This window comes from Trachypithecus francoisi, unplaced genomic scaffold, assembly GCF_009764315.1.
Source record: "Trachypithecus francoisi isolate TF-2019V2 unplaced genomic scaffold, Tfra_2.0 Contig01440, whole genome shotgun sequence".
Lineage (NCBI taxonomy): Eukaryota > Metazoa > Chordata > Mammalia > Primates > Cercopithecidae > Trachypithecus > Trachypithecus francoisi.
Genome location: NW_022681431.1, coordinates 27,960,637 through 27,980,397, shown reverse-complemented (window position 1 = coordinate 27,980,397; position 19,761 = coordinate 27,960,637). Strand labels below are relative to the sequence as shown.

Below are 19,761 nucleotides of genomic sequence, written 5' to 3'. Positions count from 1 at the left end.
AGACTGTCCTCTCCCCATTGTGTCTTCTTAACATTTGTCAAACACCAACCGACTGTAAATGTGTGATTTTATTTCTCTTATATCTATATTGATCCATTGGCCTATATATCTATTTTTATACCAGTACCATGCTCTTTTGGTTACTATGGCTATACAGTATAGTTTGAAGTCAGGTAGTATGATGCCTCTAGCTGTGTTCATTTTGATCAAGATCGTTTTGGCTATTTAGACAAATTTAACTAAGGAGGTAAAAGATCTGTACACTGGAAACTATAAAACATTGTTAAAAGAAATGAAGGAAAACAACAAATAAATAGAAAGATAAACCATGTTCATGAACTGGAAAAATAAATATTGCTAAAGTGTCCATAATACCCAAAGCAATCTACAGATTCAGTGTAAACCCCCTGAAAATTCTAAAGACATTTTTCACAGAAATGGAAATAAAAAAATGATGCTGAAATTAGTGTGAAACAACTTAACTATATTCTTACAAATTTTTGCTGGAATAAATGCTAAGATGTCTTTGAAAAAGATGTCCTTTGCCTTTTAAATAATCATTCCATTGTTTTCTGGCTTTTGTTTTTCCTTTTCTATTGATGAATTCGCTGAATGATTTGTTAATTTGTTTATTAAGAATTATTTGTTTCTTCAAAAGTAACATCTTTTTTTCTTGAGACTTTAAAGAAACTTTAAAGATCTTTAAAGTTTATCTGGGTTTTTGTTAGTCTTTTGTTTTTCTTTTGATGATATGTTTATATCTGACTTTTATTTCCCTTTATCCTACTTGATTTACATACAGGTTTTTTGATACTGTGTCATCAATTTTGAAAAAAAAAATGCTATGATCTTCAGAGATTAGCTTAATTTTTTATGTAACTTTGGCAAACAATACTGATGCTTGGGGTGCATTAGTATTAGTAACAACATAGATACAAATCTCTGAGTTTATATTATTGTCAAATGAGACGAAAAATTATATAATAAATAAATAGAGTAGAAAGAGTGTGAGAAGGTAATATATGCTTGGGCAAAAACTATAGAGCAAAGTTAGAGTATGGTTTAAATATCCTATTCTTTGGTGATTGAACAAGTTGACATTTTAAATAAAATTTTCAAGATAAATCTCAGTAGGAAGTTGATGTATAAGCAAAGACTTGAAGTAGATGGAGAGCAATGAACTATGTTGAAGAACTTTCCAGGAATAAAATGGTACAAATATCCTGAGGTCCAACCTTGCCTGCTGTGTTTGGAAAACAGCTAGGAGGATGGAGTAATGATAGAGTGAGTGAAGTCTAAGATGTTTGAATAAAATTTTGAACAAAATCCATGCATTTAGAAAATATCTCTCTGTTTCTCTTGCTCTTTCTGTGTCAACCTATGTATCTATAATTAATACAATACAATTTTCAAAACAAAAGGTTAAGAAACAATTTTTTTTCATTTTATCTTCATTTTTCAGAAATTTTTTATCCCATAATTTTAGAGTTTACAGTTATAATGGCACAGGAATTATGAAACCACTTGACCAAGATTTTCAGGTATGTTTTTTATGATCTCTTTTATTTTTGTCATGGGAGTTTCTATGATCACCTTATTTAGTGTCCACATATTATAAGAGTCTAAAGGGTTGGGTCATGGCTTTGTGGCATAAGTTTAATGTTTTCCTGTTTTTTTTTTTTTTTTTTTGAGAGGGAGTCTGGCTCTGTCGCCCAGGCAGGAGTGCAGTGGCGCGATCTCGGCTCACTGCAAGCTCCGCCTCCCGGGTTTACGCCATTCTCCTGCCTCAGCCTCCCGAGTACCTGGGACTACAGGCGCCCGCCATCTCGCCCGGCTAATTTTTTGTATTTTTTAGTAGAGACGGGGTTTCACCGTGTTAGCCAGGATGGTCTCGATCTCCTGACCTCGTGATCCACCCGTCTCGGCCTCCCAAAGTGCTGGGATTACAGGCTTGAGCCACCGCGCCCGGCCAATGTTTTCCTGTTGATGATGTATACTGATGTACTGAGTTAGCCCTATCGAACAGATGATTAACCAAAAAGACATGATTGTAATGTTTCTTTTTTTATTTTTTATTTTTTTATTATACTTTAAGTTCTAGGGTACATGTGCATAACGTTTATATCATGTATAACTCCCCAATGCAATCCCTCCCTCCTCCCCCCTCCCCATGATAGGCCCCAGTGTGTGATGTTCCCCTTCCCGAGTCCAAGTGATCTCATTGTTCAGTTCCCACCTATGAGTGAGAACATGCGGTGTTTGGTTTTCTCTTCTTGTGATAGTTTGCTAAGAATGATGGTTTCCAGCTGCATCCATGTCCCTACAAAGGACGCAAACTCATCCTTTTTGATGGCTGCATAGTATTCCATGGTGTATATGTGCCACATTTTTTTATCCAGTCTGTCACAGATGGACATTTGGGTTGATTCCAAGTCTTTGCTATTGTGAATAGTGCCGCAATAAACATACGTGTGCATGTGTCTTTGTAGTAGAATAATTTATAATCCTTTGGGTATATACCCAGTAGTGGGATGGCTGGGTCATATGGTACATCTAGTTCTAGATCCTTGAGGAATCGCCATACTGTTTTCCATAATGGTTGAACTAGTTTACAATCCCACCAACAGTGTAAAAGTGTTCCTATTTCTCCACATCCTCTCCAACACCTGTTGTTTCCTGACTTCTTAATGATTGCCATTCTAACTGGTGTGAGATGATATCTCATTGTGGTTTTGATTTGCATTTCTCTGATGGCCAGTGATGATGAGCATTTTTTCATGTGTCTGTTGGCTGTATGGATGTCTTCTTTTGAGAAATGTCTGTTCATATCCTTTCCCCACTTTTTGATGGGGTTGTTTGTTTTTTTCTTGTATATTTGTTTGAGTTCTTTGTAGATTCTGGATATTAGCCCTTTGTCAGATGAGTAGGTTGCAAAAATTTTCTCCCATTCTGTAGGTTGCCTGTTCACTCTGATGGTAGTTTCTTTAGCTGTGCAAAAGCTCTTTAGTTTAATGAGATCCCATGTGTCAATTTTTGCTTTTGCTGCCATTGCTTTTGGTGTTTTAGACATGAAGTCCTTGCCCATGCCTATGTCCTGAATGGTACTACCTAGATTTTCTTCTAGGGTTTTTATGGTATTAGGTCTAACATTTAAGTCTCTAATCCAAGGGCTTATGTACCTTAGGTGATAGGCACTAAATATGTTGTGAAATACATAAAATGAAAAACCATGACTTGTATCAGGAAAGCTAAATCTGAAGAGAAAATAAGAATCAAATCTTCTTTGAACTATGTTCAAGGACCAAATAAGTACACATGAAATGTCACACATGTTTAGGAGTATATTAAATTTTCATCTATTTAGAACATGTAGAGCTTAATTTAATATTATCTATAGTTTGTTATAAAAATAGTAAAGAAGAGTGAATAAAATTGCCAAGATTGCTCATGCCCCAAAAATCATGTTTTTTAACCTCAACTCTGCTCTACTAATTGCTGTTGTGTTTTCCATTTGCATTCCTGATTTTTATATAGCAACTCAATCAAGTGTTTTGAAAGTAAAGCATTTTTAGAAAGGCTAGGATTTCAACAGAAGAAATAATAGATATGGTCAGTTGCTTTAAGTTTTGCACAAAAGAGTACACAACTCCATGAGTGTGTGTGCATATGTGTGTTTGTGTGTTTGTGTTTGCATAAATGCGAGAGAGGAGAGAAAGAAGACAGAGTGAGAATCCAAGACAGGGGAAGAGGAGATCACAATATCCCACACCTGTATTTTGCATCATTCTTCCATATATAACTCTGCTTCCTACCTCCCAAGAGGTAACCATGACAGTTAAAAAAAAAAGCAAGAATGCTACAGAGCATTCAAAGCATCAACAGTCTGAATGTGGTAAGTAGTTGTATGTTGATCTCAAATGTAGTAAAAATATGCTGCCATGAAAATAAATTACATTTGCCAAGGTTGCAGGCCTACCTCTATCCTAGGAAAAAGCTCATTCAATTCGGTTGGGAACAGGTGTATTTATTGGATTATTTATTTTTCTTAAGTCCACACATGATTCCCATTCCTAAAGTCATATTATCTTGATAAATAAAGACTTATCTACAAAAGAAAAAATAGCCAACTAGATGAGAAAAGGGTTTATTCCCTGCATCCAGAGTAGGACAAGTGTAAGCCATTCATCATTGTCCTGGATTTTGTCATATCTCCAGGACAAACAGATAGTCATCATAATTAAAAGGCAAAATTGCCAGGATGCTTAAACAATCTAAAATGTGTGCACACATAAAAACAGACCTCAGGCCGGGTGTGGTGAGTCACACCTGTAATCCCAGCACTTTGGGAGACCAAGGTGGGCGGATCACGAAGTCAAGAGATGGAGATCATCCTGACCAAAATGGTGAAACCTCATTTCTACTAAAAATACGAAAATTAGCTGGGCGTGGCGGCATGTACTTGTAGTCCCAGCTACTCAGGAGGCTGAGGCAGGAGAATCACTTGAACCTGGGAGGAGGAGATTGCAGTGAACTGAAATCACGCCACTGCACTCCTGCCTGGCAACAGAGTAAAACTTCGTCTCAAAAAAAAAACCAAAAAACAAAAAACAAAACAAAACAGAAAAAACAAATCTCAAATCCTCAAATTGTGAAAGGCAGCAATTGGCGGAAATGAAAGAAATAGACAAATAATAAATTATATTTGAAGATTTAAACGTTTCTCTTCCAATAATTAATGAAGTCGAAAGAAACTTCGTAAACTTCTAAATGAAGTAGAAAGACATTCAGCAAATATATCAAATGTATACACATACCTTTCAAGTCCAAATGTAATATTGAACAAGAAAATATTATAGTGAAGGCAAACAATGCAAAACTGACAATGATAAAAATAAAAAGTAAAAATAAAGTAGGAAAGGATATTGGGTAATAAGTGAAGCTTTTTGATTCTTCCATGAAAATTTTATCCTATGCGGCTTAAAAATGACTTATTCATTCATTTCTAAGTTTCTCAATGATACCATATGTTCAAGGTTGATGTAACTTCCTGATTATTCCACAGATTCAGAAATATTATCAACATGGGTATTAGAAACCACATTTGGAAGGAAGGAGATAAAAGCTGTGGAATGTTCAAGATGTTTTTACCTTCATTATATAAGTTTGAAGTACACCCCAATTGGTGATAAAAATAAAAGCATAAATATTTTCATGTAAAATTTTAAATAAGATGGAAATAGAAATGCAATGTATTGAGTCGATGAAGTATGGTATTTGGAAAGTGGTACAAACTGAGATTTTAGGTATCATAGTAGAAAAATGAACTATAAAGCAAAGGTCAATACAAATTCCAGGTGAAATTTGCAAATGAAAACATTTTGATGGAATTGAAAAACATTTCGATGAAATTAAAAATTAACTTTGCTTATTTACCATTATCTACCATGCAACATTGTCAGAAAAGTATGAAAAAAATAAGTTTTGAAGATGTTTACCTCACTTTAACAACTGAGAATGTCATATTTAATTTAAAACATATAGAAATATGAAAATATACTCATTTTTTATGAATCTGTGGAGAGTACTTTGGAAAACAGAGCCATATGCTCATCTAATAACATTATAAATCAATTTTTGAAACAATGAGTGTTTGATGCATACAAACAAAACACATACATGTTTTACATATTTGAAAAATGTATCTATAACACAAACCATTCTAATGGAGATATGCGTATTTTATTTTTCAGAATTTCTGCCACTACCAAGGGTATATTGAAGGTTATCCAAAATCTGTGGTGATGGTTAGCACATGTACAGGACTCAGGTTGTAATTTACTGTTTTATGAATTACAAAATAAAATATTTACTTCAAAATTATTTTAAACATTTTAACATAATATTCAGTGGTTCTAAAGTGAGGCATGACTATTGTGGGAAAACTGCCACTCACAAAGCCTGGTATGGAAATACTTCACAATGGTTCCTGCCTTTATGCAGAATTATGATTTTTTAAATATATTTGGAAGCCATGAAATATGAATAGCTAGGAAAATGCTAATAGTATTATTACACGGTGTTACTCAGTAAGTGTGTGGATTCCCAGTAACTTTCTCCTGTTTTATCACCTTAGACTCGGGTTACAAATGATCTGCATACCACGAAAAAAATAATGCTAAGGGACGTTTTATTGGCTTTTCCACAAGGCATTATTTTACTTACTAATTTTTTTTTTTAATTTTTTAGGGGTATACTACAGTTTGAAAATGTTAGTTATGGAATAGAACCCCTGGAGTCTTCAGTTGGCTTTGAACATGTAATTTACCAAGTAAAACATAAGAAAGCAGATGTTTCCTTATATAATGAGAAGGATATTGAATCAAGAGATCTGTCCTTTAAATTACTAAGCGTAAAGGTAGGTTAATTGAACAGACTCTACGGTTATTACTATACAGGATTGTAAGCACTGAAATTTATAGTTGATAAATTTTGTATTTACACACCCATAAGCACCAAAACATATAACCACGTGTATGGATACATGTACCAGAAACTTCATAACTTATATCATTAAGCCTTAAAACTAGTTTTGTAATTTTCCAGAACTCTCATCATGACATTTTCAACTGTTAGTGGCATCTTTTTCCGTAATCTAGACCTTTATTGTCAGCAGATGCACTCTTTTCCCCACTGCCATTATGTTAAAGTTCTGGTGTGACAAACACAAATGTCGTCCACATAAACAATGCAGATACATATCTAGGGTCCTGAGGAGAATCACCCCTATCTTGTAAGGGAACTACCTCAGGGGAGGTCATTATATTTTCCTCAAGAGATTCAGAGTTATTTAATTTCCTCATAAAGTAAGAGAGAGTTTGCTTCCACTAGCAAATAAGATTCATCAGCATTTAGGAGTTTTATAGCCCCAGCTTCATTGGGGTCCTTCTCTAGGTTCCCACTCCAATTTTCAGGATCCCACTGCTTCCCACTCAATGCTCTCTCTTTAACGGCATACCATGGGAGGCTGGGAATTCAGTTTGCGCTGTAATTCATCCACTGACAGGATAAGATTCTGGGTTTGGTTTTCAGTAATCTCAGTTCCGTGGCTATAGGATATAAACATTTATTTCAAGACATACAAAGAAGCTTTTGGGTAATTTACGCATCACTTGAGATGGTAATTGAAATGCTTAAGCTTATGCTCTTCTTTCTCCACTTTGTCCAGCAACATTAGGAGCAACCAATCTCATTATATTTGCTAGTTTGGCAAAAATGTTCAAAAGTATCATATACATGGTCACCAAGACCCTTGCCTTCATAAGTGTTTGATCAGAAGTATTCAGTGGTAAAATTTTGCCTGTCTCTATTCATCATGCCATGAACTATCTGTTCTCAAAGTAGAAGGCAAATTCCCAAAACCCCAGCACCAAGTCAGAAGATGTCCCCTTAAGATTCTGTTTTCTTGGTACCTCATTCCTGGTACCAACATCTGTATCAGGGTTCTCCAGAGAAATAGAAAACCAACAAGAGATATATATATATGTGTGTGTGCGTGTGTGTGTGTGTTTTGTACATACAGAGAGAGGGATAGAGAGATTTTATGGAATTGGCTTAGATGATTGTGAAGGCTTGGTAAATCTAAAATCTGTAGGGTAAGCGGGCAGGCTGGTTATCCGAGGAAGATTTGCATTTTAAGATCAACATAGTCTGCCGGCAGAATTCCCTTTTGTTTAGGAAATACTCTGTTTTCTAAAAAAGGCTTTGATTGGATGAGGTTCACCCACATAATGAAAGTAATGTGCTTTACTAGAGCTTTACCAACTTAAATGTTAATTTTGTCTAGAAGTCACGTTCACAAAGGCATCCAGGGTGATGTTTGACTTAATATCTGGGCACAGGGGCCCAGCCAAGTTTACAGGTAAAATTAATTATCACACCAATATCACATCATTTATTCTTATGCTTCTTCTAAATGTTTCATTCTTTAATCTCATTTTGATATATGATACACTTGAATATTTTGTATTGGATGAGGTAGAAATTCAAATTTTTTTCATATCAATATCCAGCTGTTCTCACACCATTTGTTGAAGAGATTATTTTTTCCCCATTGAACATTCTTGATTTTTTTTCAAAGATCAGTTGACAATAAATGCTAGGGATTATTACCACACTTAAAATTATAGTCCGTTAATCTTTATGTCTACTCTAATGCCACTACCACATTTTCTTTACTACTGTATTTTTGTAGTAAGATTTGGAATTGGTAAGTGTACATCCTTCAGTATTCTTATTTTCCAAGATACTTTTGGTTATTCTGGCTACTATGCATCTCCAAAAGTATTTTAAAATTTATTGTTAATTCCCATAAAATGGCACCCAGGATTGTGTTGAATCTGTAGATAAATATGAGGAATATTGCTATATTAACAATATTAACTCTATCCATGAGCAGTAGGTAGCTTTTATTTTTTAGATATTCTTTAATTTATTTCTGCAATGTTTTATATATTTAAGTCTAAGTCTTCAGTAAAGCTTCTTTTGTTATTTATAGAAGTTTTATTATTTTAGATGTTATTTAAATTTTTTATCTGTTTCGATTTCTCATTATTAGTATTTGGTAATTAGTGAATTTTCCATATTGGTTTTGTATTCTGCTAACTTGACAAACTTGTTTATTAGTTTTCTGTTGAGCTCTGTGACTTTTTATGAATATGGTCATGCCATCTTGAATAAAGATAATTTATCTTGTTTCTTTCCAATTAGGATATCTCAAATTTCCTTTTCCTTACTTCATTGCCCTGGTTACTACTTCCATTATAATGTTGAATAGAATAGGTGAGAAGAAATGTTCTCATCTTTTCCCACTTTTAGGGAGAAAAGATTCAGTCTGTCACCCTTAAGCATAATGTTTTTTGTAATTTTTTCACAAGTGCCCTTTATCAGGTTAAAAAAGGTTTCATCCAATGTTAGTTTGTTAATGATTTTTGTTTTGTCATTAAGGGATTTTGGATTTTGTCAGATATTTTTTTCCACAACATCTGCTGAGATAATAATTTCATTTTTATCGTTATTTTGTTAATGTGGTATTCCGCATTAATTGACTTGATTATTAAACTAACCTTGTATCCAATCTCTCTTTGTTATAGTGCATAATTCCTTTTACCTATTCCTGGGTTCAGTTTGCTAGTGTAATTTTGAAGATTTTTTCATTTATATTTATAAAGAATATTGCTGTGTGGAATTGTTTTCATATGATATTTCTCTCTGTCTTTGGTATCGGGGTGATACAAACTTCACAAAATGAGTTGGGAAGTGTTGTCTCCTCTATTCTGGAAGACTTTGTGTAGGATTGGCTTAATTACTTCAACATCTGTAAAATCCATCTGGGATTGGACATTTTTAGGGAATGATTTTTATTAGTAATTAAATTTTCTCTCGTAAGTCTATTATAATTTTCTAATTTTTTTGGAGTCGATTTAGGTAATTTGTGTCTATAGAGGTTTTTCTGTTTTACCTATTTATTTCTTGGCATATTGCTGTTTGTAGGACTCCCTTGTAGGTCTTTAAATATCAGTAAGATTTTTAGTAATCTTCTTTTTCATTTCTGATTTTATTAATTTAAATATTTTCTTTTTTGTGTGGTCAGAGTAGCTAATAATATTTTAATTAAAGTGTATCTCTTTTAAAGCACATATTACTAAGTTTTTAAACATTTTAAATGACATCTGACGATTTTATTTTTGACTGACAGATAATCACACTTATTTATGGGATACAGAATGATATTTTGATACGTGAATAAAAGGTGTAACGATCAAATCAGAGTAATTAGCATATTTATTACCTTAAACGTTTATCATTTATTTGTGTTGGGAACATTCAAAATTCCCTGCTTAAGCTACTTGAAAACATACAATAAATTATTGTTAACTATAGTCACCCTATGGTGCTACAGAACACTAGAACTTTCTCTTTCTATCTAGCTGTACTTTTGTAACCAATAGCCAACCTTTCCCCATCCGCTCCTCCCCTGACCCTTCCTATCCTCTCATGACCACAATGTCACTCTCTACTTCTATGAGCTCAACTTTTCTAGTTGTCAAGGTTATTTATTGCATCTACTTTTAATGCACACACTTATATAATTTAGATTTAATCTACTACTTTGTCATTTCTTATTTGTCTTATATGTTCCTTATTCCTTTATTCTTTCTTCTTTTATATCTAATCTATTTATTTTTTTCAGGGATTTAATCACGCTGTTACATCTTTTTTATTAATCAAGTATTTTTATTTTTCTCCTCTAATGAACTTTTACATTATATATTGTTTCATATATTTTGTTATTATATATTCTATAAATACAAAACAATTTTTACAGCATAATAATTTTAGTGGTTAGTCTAATTAGGAGTTGACAAACTATGGCCCTCAGGCCAAATCTGGCCCACAGCCTGTTTGTATAAATAACATCTATTACTGCTGTTCTATATATTGTTTATATATACTTTCATATTACGGTGGAAAAGTTGAGTAGTTGTGACAGAGACTCTATGCCCTACAAAGAAACTTTATAACCATGGCAGTCCTTCTTCGTTCTCCTGCCTTCCTGGGAAACTACAAATTTATTGTTTTAGATATAGACTTGCCTATTCAAGATATTTTATATAACTGGAGTCTTACAATATCTTTTGTGACTTCTTTCACTTATAAGGTGGTCAAAGTTCATCAGTATCTCATTTATGTTTATGGCTGAATAACATATGCCTGGATATAAATATACCACTCATAAGTCATATAGTCATAAGCTGATGAACAAATTGGTTGTTTCTACTTTTTAAATATTATAATATTGCTAGGAACATTAATATATGTTTTATGTAGATATATGTTTTTATTTCTCAAGGTAGTTACTAAGATTTGAATTGGTAGGTCATAGACAGACTCTGTGTTTCACATTTTGAGTGGCTGCCAGATTATTTGTCCAATGTGGTTGACAGTTTTATATCTCCTGAAGGAACATCTGTGGGTTCCAATTCCGCCACATGTATTTATTTATTTATTTATTTTTTATTTTTTGAGACGTAGTTTCACTCTTGTTGCCCAGGCTGGAGTGCAATGGCATGATCTCTGCTCACCACAACATCTGCCTCCCAGGTTCAAGTGATTCTCCTGCCTCAGCCTCCCGAGTAGCTGGGATTACAGGCGCACACCACCACGCTCGGCTAATTTTTTTCATTTTTAGTTGAGATGGGATTTCACCATTTTGGCCAGGCTGGTCTTGAACTCCTGACCTCAGGTGATCCATCCACCTCAGCCTCCCAAACTGCTGGGATTAAAGATGTGAGTCACTGCGCCTGGCCTCCTGTGCATTTTTTTTTCAATATTTGTCATCAGTCATTTTGATTATAGCCATCCTATTATATGTGAAGTGATATCTAATTGTGGTGGAAGTATTTAAAACTTTAGAAGTTCTACTTTGTGCTATCATTTTTTTGTTTTATTTTGTTTGTTTAAAAATAAAAACATATATGCTTTTATTCTTACATATCATATACCTCATAGGACTACTACTACTATTACTCACATTATTGTTTTAAATAATTCATATATTTTCTCATTCTGTTCATTCCCTCATGCTGTTTTATGCTGTCATCACTTTTGAAAATAAAAATTATTATCATTTAAGTATTCTTTCTGCTGTATTTAAAAAGTCATAAAGTTATTCATTTGTTTTGATTAAAAATTTCATATAATTCCCTGCCCCATTTCCCAAAATACCGAGAAGCTTCTACCAGGAAGTGCTTACCAAGTTGATTATTAAGTTCATTTACAAAATGTGAACAAATAAGCATATTCAAAGAAACACCTGAAAATGTAGAGCAGTGGGGAAATCACAGTTCTCAACCATCTGTATTCCTATCCTTCCTAGACCTTCTATTTCATTTTATTTGCTAGCCTCATTTTGTCCTCCTCCTACTTCCAACATAAAAATGTAATTCCTAAATTTGAATATCTATTATTTTCTCTCACTTAAGTTCCATTCTCATAATTCTAAACAGAAAGATCCTATAACCTTATTCCATTAATCATTTTATTATATGTAATATTTTGAATTATCATCTATGGTTCCTTCATTATATGAACATAATCATATCTCCTTAATACTAAAAATAGATTTTAAAATAAACAAAATAAAATCGAATCTATTATATACCTACCACTTTCCATTTCTTCACATACCAGCTTTGCATTAGAGTAAGTGGAACTATCCATCCTGGTATCTCACTAACTATTAATTTCACAAAAATGCAGTTTCTGTCTCCACAAATAACCAGTGGTGATCCATTGTTAAATTGGCTTTTTGAAATATTGAGATACATTTTTAAAGAGTGAAAGTAAAAATTCCCTAGAACTTTGTAGTCATCTTAATTTTCTGCAATAATGCTGTCTCTTGCTTCTCATTCTTTCTTACTTTTTCTGACTTTTCCTTATACATTCACATTTTAAATATTGATATTTGCTGTGTTATATCTCATGTTTGAGCTTGTTAGCATCACATATTATATATATATAGTACATATCTATCTATATCTATCTATCTATCTATCTATCTATCTATATATATATATATATATATAGTTCTATGGCTTTACCTATTGTGACCTACAGATATTCACTCCCAGTCCAGATTTTCTCCTGAGTTGATCATGCAATATAGGACATGTTGGTTGTTCAATTGACACACACACAGAGACACCTGCATCCACACACCCCGTATCTATCTATCTGTCTATCTATTTATTGATTAGTCAGTCATCTACATTTTCCTGCCAACTTCCTGAATATTTTTACCAAAGACCTTTGATGTTTTAAAATCTGAATATTTAATTCATACATATTGCAAGTGGATCAGTGTAGTACTGTGTGTTCTCTGATATTTCTAGCTAGATCCAATTCCTTAGTCTTTATTTGGCCAACACAACCTTTGTCCTGAACTTGGAGTCCTCTTTCAATATCATATATGTAAGCATTTTTGTCTCCTTCTAGGGCTACTTTGTCTTAATAAAATGGCATGGATTTTGTGGATTTTTTTTTTTTTCTCTGAGACAGAGTTTTACTCTGTCATACAGACTGGAGTGCAGTGGCATGATCATGCCTCACTGCCACCTCTGCCTCCCAGTTCAAGCGATTCTCCTGCCTCAGCCTCCTGAGAAGCTGGGATTACAGGTGTTAGCCACAATGCCCAGCTAATGTTTTGTATTTTCAGTAGAGACAAGGTTTCACCATGTTGGCCAGGCTGGTCTTGAACTCTTGGCCTCAAGTGATCCACCCACCTCGGCCTCCCAAAGTGCTGGGATTACAGGTGTGAGCCACTATGCCTGGCCTGTGGATTTTTAAAATTGGCATCTGCCCACCTTTTTGACACACACATTTCCTGGCATTCTCTCAAAACCTGCGTAGTTTTCTTTTTTTTTTTCTGTCCACCTTTTCAACACACACATTTATTTGCATAGATTTATTTAATTTATTTTATTATACTTTAAGTTCTATGGTACATGTGCACAACATGCAGGTTTGTTACATATGTATACACGTGCCATGTTGGTGCGCTGCACCCATTAACTCATCATTTACATTAGGCATATTTCCTAATGCTATCCCCACCCCCAACCCCATGACAGGCCCGGGTGTGTGATGTTCCCCACCCTGTGTCCAAGTGTTCTCAGTGTTCACTTCCCACCTATGAGTGAGAACATGTGGTGTTTGGTTTTCTGTCCTTGTGATAGTTTGCTGAGAATGATGGTTTCCAGCTGCATCCATGTCCCTACAAAGGACATGAATGGATCGTTTCTTATGGCTGCATAGTATTCCACGGTGTATATGTGCCACATTTTCTTTACCCAGGCTATCACTGATGGACATTTGGGTTGGTTCCAAGTCTTTGCTATTGTGAATAGTGCCTCAATAAAAACAGTTGTGTGGCCGGGCGCGGTGGCTTAAGCCTGTAATCCCAGCACTTTGGGAGGCCGAGATGGGCAGATCACGAGGTCAGGAGATCGAGACCATCCTGGCTAACACGGTGAAACCCCGTCTCTACTAAAAATACAAAAAACTAGCCGGGCGAGGTGGCGGGCACCTGTAGTCCCAGCTACTCGGGAGGCTGAGGCAGGAGAATGGCGTAAACCCGGGAGGCGGAGCTTGCAGTGAGCTGAGATCCGGCCACTGCACTCCAGCCTGGGCGACAGAGCGAGACTCCGTCTCAACAACAAAAAAACAAAAAAAAACAAAAACAAACAAACAAACAAAAAACAGTTGTGCATGTGTCCTTATAGCAGCATGATTTATAATCCTTTGGGTATATACCCAGTAATGGGATGGTTGGGTCAAATGGTAATTCTCGTTCTAGATCCTTGAGGAATCGCCACACTGTCTTCCACAATGGTTGAATTAGTTTACAGTCCCACCAACAGTGTAAAAGTGTTCCTATTTCTCCACATCCTTTCCAGCACCTGTTGTTTCCTGACGTTTTAATGATCGCCATGCTAACTGGTGTGAGATGGTATCACATTGTGGTTTTGACTTGCATTTGTCTGACGGCCAGTGATGATGAGCGTTTTTTCATGTGTCTGTTGGCTGCATAAATGTCTTCTTTTGAGAAGTGTCTGTTCATATCCTTTGCATACTTTTGATGGTGTTGTTTGATTTTTTTCTTGTAAATTTGTTTAAGTTCTGTGTAGATTCTGGATATTAGCCCTTTTCTGATGGGTAGATGGTAAAACTTTTCTCCCATTCTGTAGGTTGCCTGTTCACTCTGATGGTAGTTTCTTTTGCTGTGCAGAAGCTCTTTAGTTTAATTAGGTCCCATTTGTCAATTTTGGCTTTTGTTGCCATTGCTTTTTGTGTTTTAGTCATGAAGTCGTTGCCCATGCTTATGTCCTGAATGGTATTGCGTAGGTTTTCTTCTAGGGTTTTTATGGCCTTAAGTCTAATTTTTTTTTTTTTTTTTTTTTTTTTTTTTGAGATGGAGTCTTGCTCTGTCGCCCAGGCTGGAGTGCTGTGGCCGGATCTCAGCTCACTGCAAGCTCCGCCTCCCAGGTTCACGCTATTCTCCTGCCTCAGCCTCCCGAGTAGCTGGGACTACAGGCGCCCGCCACCTCGCCCGGCTAATTTTTTATATTTTTTTTAGTAGAGACGGGGTTTCACCGTGTTAGCCAGGATGGTCTCGATCTCCTGACCTCGTGATCCGCCCGTCTCGGCCTCCCAAAGTGCTGGGATTACAGGCTTGAGCCACCGCGCCCGGCCAAGTCTAATATTTAAGTCTTTAATCCACCTTGAATTAATTTTTGTACAAGGTGTAAGGAAGGGATCCAGTTTCAGCTTTCTACATATGGCTAGCCAGTTTTCCCAGCACCATTTATTATATAGGGAATCCTTTCAGCATTTCTTGTTTTTGTCAGGTTTGTCAAAGATCAGATGGTTGTAGATGTGTAGTATTATTTCTGAGGCTCTGTTCTGTTCCATTAGTCTATATCTCTGTTTTGGTGCCAGTACCATGCTATTTTGGTTACTGTAGCCTTGTAGTATAGTTTGAAGTCAGGTAGCATGATGCCTCTAACTTTGTTCTTTTGGCTTAGGATTGTCTTGGCAATGTGGGCTCTTTTTTGGCTCCATATGAACTTTGAAGTAATTTTTTCCAATTCTGTGAAGAAAGTCATTGGTAGCTTGATGGGGGTGGTATTGCATCTATAAATTACCTTGGGCAGTATGGCCATTTTGACGATATTAATTCTTCCTATCCATGAGCATGGAATGTTCTTCCATTTGTTTGTGTCCTCTTTTATTTTATTGAGCAGTAGTTTGCAATTCTCCTTGAAGAGGTCCTTTATATCCCTTATAAGTTGGATTCCTAGGTATTTTATTTCCTTTGAAGCAATTGTGAATGGGAGTTCACTCATGATTTGGCTCTCTGTTTGTCTGTTATTGGTGTATAGGGATGCTTGTGATTTTTGCACATTGATTTTGTATCCTAAGATTTTGCTGAATTTGCTTATCAGCTTAAGGAGGTTTTGGGCTGAGACAATGGGGTTTTCTAAATATACAATCATGTAATCTGCAAACAGGGACAATTTGACTTCCCCTCTTCCTAAATGAGTACCCTTTATTTATTTCTCCTGCCTGATTGCCCTGGCCAAGCTTCCAACACTATGTTGACTAGGAGTGGTGAGAGAGGGCATCCCTGTCTTGCTCCAATTTTCAAAGGGAATGCTTCCAGTTTTTGCTCATTCAATATGAGATTGGCTGTGAGCTTGTCATAAATAACTCTTATTATTTCGAGATACGTCCCATCAATACCTAGTTTATTGAGCGTTTTTAGCATGAAGGGCTGTTGAATTTTGTCAGAGGCCTTTTCTGCATCTATTGAGATAATCATGTGGTTTTTGTCTTTGGTTCTGTTTATATGGCGGATTACATTTATTGAATTGCATATGTTGAACCAGTCATGCATCCCAGGGATGAAGCCAACTTAATCGTGGTGGATAACCTTTTTGATGTGCTGCTGGATTTGGTTTGCCAGTATTTTACTGAGGATTTTCACATTGATGTTCATCAGTGATATTGGTCTAAAATTCTCTTTTTTTGTTGTGTCTCTGCCAGGCTTTGGTATCAGGATGATGCTGGCCTCATAAAATGAGTTACGGAGGATTCCCCCTTTTTCTATTGATTAGAATAGTTTCAGAAGGAATCGTACCAGCTCCTCTTTGTACCTCTGGTAGGATTCAGCTATGAATCTGTCTGGTCCTGGACATTTTTTGGTTGGTAGGCTATTAATTATTGCCTCAATTTCAGAGCCTGTTATTGGTCTATTCAGGGATTCAACTTCTTCCTGGTTTAGTCTTGGGAGGGTGTATGTGTCCAGGAATTTAGCTATTTCTTCTAGATTTTCTAGTTTATTTGCGTAGAGGTGTTTATAGTATTCTCTGATGGTAGTTTGTATTTCTGTGGGGTCGGTGGTGATATCCCCTTTATTGTTTTTTATTGCATCTATTTGATTCCTCTCTCTTTTCTTCTTTATTGGTCTTGCTAGCAGTCTATCTATTTTGTTGATCTTTTCGAAAAACCAGCTCCTGGATTCATTGATTTTTTTGAAGGGTTTTTGTGTCTCTATCGCCTTCAGTTCTGCTCTGATCTTAGTTGTTTCTTGCCTTCTGCTAGCTTTTGAATGTATTTGCTCTTGCTTCTCTAATTCTTTTAATTGTGATGTTAGGGTGTCAATTTTAGATCTTTCTTGTTTTCTCTTGTGGGCATTTATTGCTAAAAATTTCCCTCTCTACATTGCTTAAATGTGTCCCAGAGATTCTGGTATGTTGTATCTTTGTTCTCATTAAAGAACATCTTTATTTCTGCCTTCATTTCATTATGTATGCATTAGTCATTCAGGAGCAGGTTGTTCAGTTTCCATGTAGTTGAGTGGTTTTGAGTGAGTTTCTTAATCCTGAGTTCTAGTTTGATTGTACTGTGGTCTGAGAAACAATTTGTTATAATTTCTGTTTTACATTTTCTGAAGAGTGCTTTACTTCCAACTATGTGGTCAATTTTGGAATAAGTGCAATGTGGCGCTGAGATTTCTGTCGATGTCTTATTAGGTCTGCTTGGCACAGAGCTGAGTTCAATTCCTGGATATCCTTGTTAACTTTCTCTCACGTTGATCTGTCTAATGTTGACAGTGGGGTGTGAAAGTCTCCCATTATTATTGTGTGGGAGTCTAAGACTCTTTGTAGGTCTCTAAGGATTTGCGTTATGAATCTGGGTGCTCCTGTATTGAGTGCATACATATTTAGGATAGTTAGCTCTTCTTGTTGATCTCTTTACCATTACATAATGGCCTTCTTTGTCTCTTTTGATCTTTGTTGGTTTAAAGTCTGTTTTATCAGAGACTTGATTGCAACCCCTGCTGTTTTGTTTTGTTCTCCTTTTGCTTGATAGATCTTCCTCCATCCTTTATTTTGAGCCTATGTGTGTCTCTGCACATGAGATGGTCTCCTGAATACAGCACACTGATGGGTCTTGACTCTTTATCCAATTTGCCAGTCTGTGTCTTTTAATTGGAGCATTTATCCCACTTACATTTAAGGTTAATATTGTTATGTGTGAATTTGATCCTGTCATTATGATGTTAGCTGGTTATTTTTCCCATTAATTTATGCAGTTTCTTCCTAGCATCAATGGTCTTTACAATTGGCGTGTTTTTGCAGTGGCTGGTACCAGTTGTTCCTTTCCACGTTTAGTGCTTCCTTCAGGAGCTCTTGTAAGGCAGGCCTGGTAAAAGAGAGAATAATATGAAGAGCTTGGAACCAATGAAAGTATGGAGAATGGAAGATAGAGGAAAGTTGTTTCCCAAGTAAATTAAATAATTGATTAGGTTCAGAAAAGTGACAAATAGATGAAAAAGATTTTGTGATATCAAGTGTTGCTTATATTATCTGGTTTTATTTCTATATGCAAAACTGTGTTTTTTTAATATTTAGTTCATTAATAGTAGTGATATGCACTAAAAATACTTAAGTAATTCTGTAATTTTGATGTAAAATTTGTGGATTTTTTCAGCTGCAGAAAGATTTTGCAAAGTATATAGAAATGCATGTTGTAGTTGAAAAACAATTGGTAAGTATATTCTGATTTATTTATGTCATTTAATATTTGCAATGAGGGATTATAATAATAATTTGGAATAAATTTTTAACAGAAAAGAATTAATGATGATTTGGCCTTAGCTCTACGTTAATGCACTTTAAATTATTAGTATCAGGAATAAATTGAGAATAAAATTTTATATAGTGTTTAATTTTATGAATAGTGATGTAAAGAAAGTAATTGCTACCTCTATAATAGTTTACAAATAGTTTTAGAATTATTATAGAAACTTGTATGTGTTCTAGAACCATATTGAATTTTAAAAATAATGCTTGACATTTCAGATATTATTTAAAAAGAAATAAAAGTTTCCCATCTGTACATTTTTTTGGTAGACAGGAAAATAATGGCTTATACTGGGGATGAAAGGTGGTGATAAAGTATTTTAATGATAAATGTTGTAAACTTGGGTAAAATAAGTGATCAAAACGTTTATTATTTATTTATTCATTTTATGTTTGTTTATTTATTTTTTTGAGATGGAGTCCCACTTTGTCGCGCAGGCTGGAGTGCAATGGCATGATTTTGGCTTGCTGCACCCTCTGCTTCCCAGGTTCAAGCGATTCTCCTACTTCAGCCTCCCTAGTAGCTGGGATTACAGGCACCTGTCATCATGCCTGGCTAATTTTTTTTGTATTTTTGTAGAGACGGCATTTCACCATGTTGGCCAGGCTGGTCTTGAGCTCCTGCCCTCAGGTGATCCACCCACCTCATCCTCCCAAAGTGCTGGGATTACAGGTGTGAGCTACTGCACCCAACCAATAAGTTTATTTTTAATCATTCAAAATGTTATGTCTTTCAAGATTTCCTCACGAAATTAAATTACAATTATTTGAAATTAAGAACTCCTAAAATAACTTTATTTTCTTTTTTTTTCCATTTTTCCCCCTATTTTATAGACAAATTTCCAACTTTATCATGAAAAATATATGAAGTTTTCTTAATGTGTTTTGGAGTTTTGCATTGTGTTTCTCTGTATTCATTCCTGAACTTCCTATTCTTGTTTCATGCATTCAAAATCTTCTTTGCCTCCCTGAAGACAATATTAAAATTTTATTTCAG

At 35.2% G+C, this 19,761-nt stretch overlaps 1 protein-coding gene across 2 annotated transcripts in view; it reads left to right on the top strand.

The window, feature by feature from the left end:
• The window catches only part of ADAM2 (ADAM metallopeptidase domain 2), a 107,406-nt gene that overhangs the window by 13,088 nt on the left and 74,557 nt on the right, over positions 1-19,761 (top strand). For both annotated transcript variants that reach the window (XM_033231961.1, XM_033231957.1), the window contains exons 4-7: positions 1,463-1,541; positions 5,751-5,827; positions 6,247-6,415; positions 18,613-18,669. In XM_033231961.1, the coding sequence (XP_033087852.1) occupies positions 1,463-1,541; positions 5,751-5,827; positions 6,247-6,415; positions 18,613-18,669 (382 nt within the window). The remainder of the gene's footprint in view (positions 1-1,462; positions 1,542-5,750; positions 5,828-6,246; positions 6,416-18,612; positions 18,670-19,761) is intronic.